Source organism: Hippocampus comes, unplaced genomic scaffold (genome assembly GCF_001891065.2).
Source record: "Hippocampus comes isolate QL1 unplaced genomic scaffold, H_comes_QL1_v1.1 scaffold33, whole genome shotgun sequence".
Taxonomy (NCBI): Eukaryota; Metazoa; Chordata; class Actinopteri; order Syngnathiformes; family Syngnathidae; genus Hippocampus; species Hippocampus comes.
In genome coordinates, this window is record NW_017804842.1 from 259,118 (window position 1) to 262,484 (window position 3,367).

At 56.3% G+C, this 3,367-nt stretch overlaps 1 protein-coding gene across 3 annotated transcripts in view; it reads left to right on the forward strand.

Annotated features, from left to right (window-relative positions):
- The window catches only part of LOC109517068 (replication protein A 70 kDa DNA-binding subunit-like), a 7,094-nt gene extending 3,727 nt beyond the window's left edge, over positions 1-3,367 (forward strand). For 2 of the 3 annotated variants that reach the window (XM_019871991.1, XM_019871981.1), the window contains 6 exons: positions 43-191; positions 1,268-1,388; positions 1,691-1,867; positions 1,958-2,065; positions 2,390-2,476; positions 2,762-3,367. In XM_019871991.1, coding sequence (XP_019727550.1) covers positions 43-191; positions 1,268-1,388; positions 1,691-1,867; positions 1,958-2,065; positions 2,390-2,476; positions 2,762-2,899 — 780 coding nt within the window. In that variant the 3' untranslated portion in view covers positions 2,900-3,367. The remainder of the gene's footprint in view (positions 1-42; positions 192-1,267; positions 1,389-1,690; positions 1,868-1,957; positions 2,066-2,389; positions 2,477-2,761) is intronic. The other variant, XM_019871999.1, reaches the window with a different exon arrangement.

Below are 3,367 nucleotides of genomic sequence, written 5' to 3' on the forward strand. Positions count from 1 at the left end.
ATGTCGCTCTGGGACCAAAGTGGCTTGTCGCTGCTTCCGCAGGCTCAGATGTTCGACGCTTCCCGTCACCCGGTGGTGGCCATCAAAGGGGCTCGCCTGTCGACCTTTGACGGTCGCTCGCTGTCGGCGCTCTGCAGCACCACGCTGACGGTCGACCCCGACATCCCCGAGGCCTCGGCCTTGAGAGCCTGGTCAGTCACTCGCCCGCCCGCTTTGGTCTGCGTCATCTTGCGCACCCAAAAGCTCACAATATCTTGTTCTCTCGGGAAAGGGGGGGGGGGCATGTCACTTTATCAGAAACCTTTTTTTTTTTTTCTGAAATACATTTTTTTTTCAAAGAAATTATTTTTTTCCTCTTATACAGCTTTTTTTTCTGAGCGTAAGCCTTCAAAAACAAAAAAAAAATCTGTCTATGGAGCTGTTTATGTTCAAAAGATCCCTCCCCTTTTTCAGAGCAAGCTCTTATTGCCCCGGATTGGTCGCGGGGCCCATCCCGTTGATCCGTACAGCGCACCGGTCGCTTCACATTCGCATCACGACAATGAAGGCGCTTGAATGAGGCTAAAAGTAGTGTAAGAGAAAACGTGCAAAGCCCCCCGTCCAGGTGGGAACTCGCCTGCAAAACACGAGCGCCTCCGTCGTTGCGGCTCCTTCCAAACGTTATGTCTCCAAAGGACCGCCGCTGCCGCCGCCACGTGAGCGCATCTGCGTGCCACGCCCCCCCTCCCCCGGCGCCGTCGCCGCAGCCGCGTTTGCAGAGCAGATGGGACGCTCCAACGCCGCGCTTCTTAGTCGGCGTGCGATGCGGGCGTGTGGAACGGTGACTCATCCCATCAGCGAGGTGGCATGCGAGGGAAGCGCCACGCTTCTTGTTCCGCCTTTTTCTCGCTCGCGCCAGCGCAGCTTTAATGGCCGGTCAAATGTCGCGCTTGTCCAACCGCGGCCTCTTGAGCTCTCAGAGTTTGCGATGCTTTTTGGGGAAAAAAAAAAAAAAGACCTGGGCAGCTGGGGATGTGTTACCGTGACAACCAGCAGCAAAGCAAGTGAGCGCCAGAGGCAGCGAGCGACATTTTCGGTTCATTTTCAATGCGATTGAGGAGACCGGCGTCATATTTGAAGCTTCGGCACAGGCGGCGTCCGTCGCCGAGATCATTTAGGCCGTACGACCCCCCCTCGGCCCTCCGCGGGTGCCTGAGTCGCCTTGAATCGATAGCTTGTCCCTGCGCATCGTTCAGGTTTCGGACACGTTGCAAAATGTGTTGCGCAGGTACGAGCGGGCCGGCCGCGACCGGTCCTTGACGGGACGCCGCTCCACAAGTGGCCAATCGGAGATCAAGTGGAAGACGCTCGCCGAAGTCAAGGCGGAACAGATGGCGTGCGGCCAAAAGGTGACACGCTCGCACGCGCGCGCACGCACGCAGCAAGGCCGCAGAACGCTTGACCGGTTGCAACATTTAGTCGCCCTCAAACTCGGCGGCGTCATTTTTCTTCCAAGGTAAGTCGTTCCCGCCGGAGTCGGCGTGAAATGGGGACGGCGTTTCAAACACGTCCGTTTTCTCGATTGCAAGTATTGTGACTTGTCATTTGGGGCGCCTTCAACGGCGGGAGGTCACGTGTCCGACCGGTTGGGGTCGGCGGCTTTCACGCGGCGGGCGTTCCCACCTTGTCGCTTGTGCGCGTTTGGGTCCAGGCGGAGGACTTCAGCTGCGTGGCCACGGTGATAGCCAGCTACAAGGAGAACTGCCTGTACCAGGCCTGCCCGGGCGAGTCCTGCTACAAGAAAGTTTGCCAGCTGGACGACGGACGCTACCGCTGCGACAAGTGCGGCACGGACTACCCCAACTTCGAGTACAGGTTCATGCTCCCCGTGAGTGCGCGTGCACCTCCGGCATTTTCTTTTTTGGGACCAAAACCCCGCCCAAAAAACGGTTTGGGTCTCATGCCGTGATGTGTTCAGGTGAACTTGGCCGACTTTGGGCACAGCGTGTGGGCCACTTGCTTTCAGGAGGCGGCCGAGACCTTGCTGGGGATCAGCGCCGACCAACTGGGCCATCTGAAGGAAACGGTAAAAGTGGCTCCCGAGTGCGCAAACACACACACACACACACACACACACACACACACACACACACACACACACACACACACACACAGACTGCAGGGTTTGAAACAAGTCAACCGGAAAGCGAGCCCTGGTGCCACCAATTCTGTCCTGTGTTGAAAAATTGTCCGTGATGTCCTCAGTGGAACGTTCAACTCGACTCGAGTCACATCGGAGTTGACGAGAAAGCAAAATCTCACTCTGGGTTAGCGTTAGCGGCGTTAGCGCGGCGCGCAGCCGCTCGCTTCGCTAAGTCTCTCAAAGACGTTGCTGCTTTTTGTGCGCCAGGACGAGAAGGCCTTCAATAAAGTCTTCCGTAAAATCCAGTACACCACGCACGTCTTCAGGAGCAGAGTCAAGCTGCAGAGATACGACGTGAGTGCGCGCACACACACGCGCACACGCACTGTTCTGTTTGGGCTCTTTCAGTTTGCGTTGTCGTGCCGTTGCATTTGGGAGCGCGTGAAACTCAACAATGCATTGAGAGGGCGACAATTTTAGGGTCAATTCATCACTGATTTTTTTTTCTGCTAAGCGTCAGGATCGGCTTTTAAAAAAAATCTTGCCAAAAAAAAAATTGTAATTTTCAAAATGTTTTTTTTTTTTTTTTTGGTTGAATTTTTCATCAAGCTCTTGATTGTGGTTGTTGTTGCGGTTCAGGACGAGTATCGCCTGAAGGTGACGGTGATGGAGGTCCTCCCCGTGGATCACCAGGCGTACTGCAGGAGGCTGCTGGACAACATCCGCTCGCTGCCCCGCGCCGACTCGCGGCCGAGCCTCGGCGCCGCGCCCCCTTGACCGCCACGAGCCAAGCAAGTGAGGCCAACGCTCGGCACGGCGTTTTGTTCTTCTTTTTCTCGTCGGGGCTTTGTTTTGAAACGCCCTTTTCGTTTGCTCCGTTCGATGCGATCGAGTCCGTTCGTTGCCGCCGCTGTCGCGCGTGCATTTTGTTTGGCGCCGGCGCTCGCGTGACTCACCGTTGCGCCTTTGTTGCGTGCGCGTGGGCCGCTTGACGCCTTTTCTTCGCCGCCTGCCTGAAAGGACGCCTTTGTTCTTTGAGCAACCAGAGAGAGAAAAAGAGTCATTAAAAGAGTTTGCCGTCCGAGTTTGCCTTTGCTGGTTTTGTCACGAGTGGCGCCGCGACTTTGGCCCCGTGCACGTTTCCCTCGTCGCAAAGTCCCAATTTCCCGCCGTGCCCTTTTTCATCGTCGCCGCCTGAAATTTGCGAGTCGGCCGATTGGACGCCCAAATGGGGGGTCGAGTTGC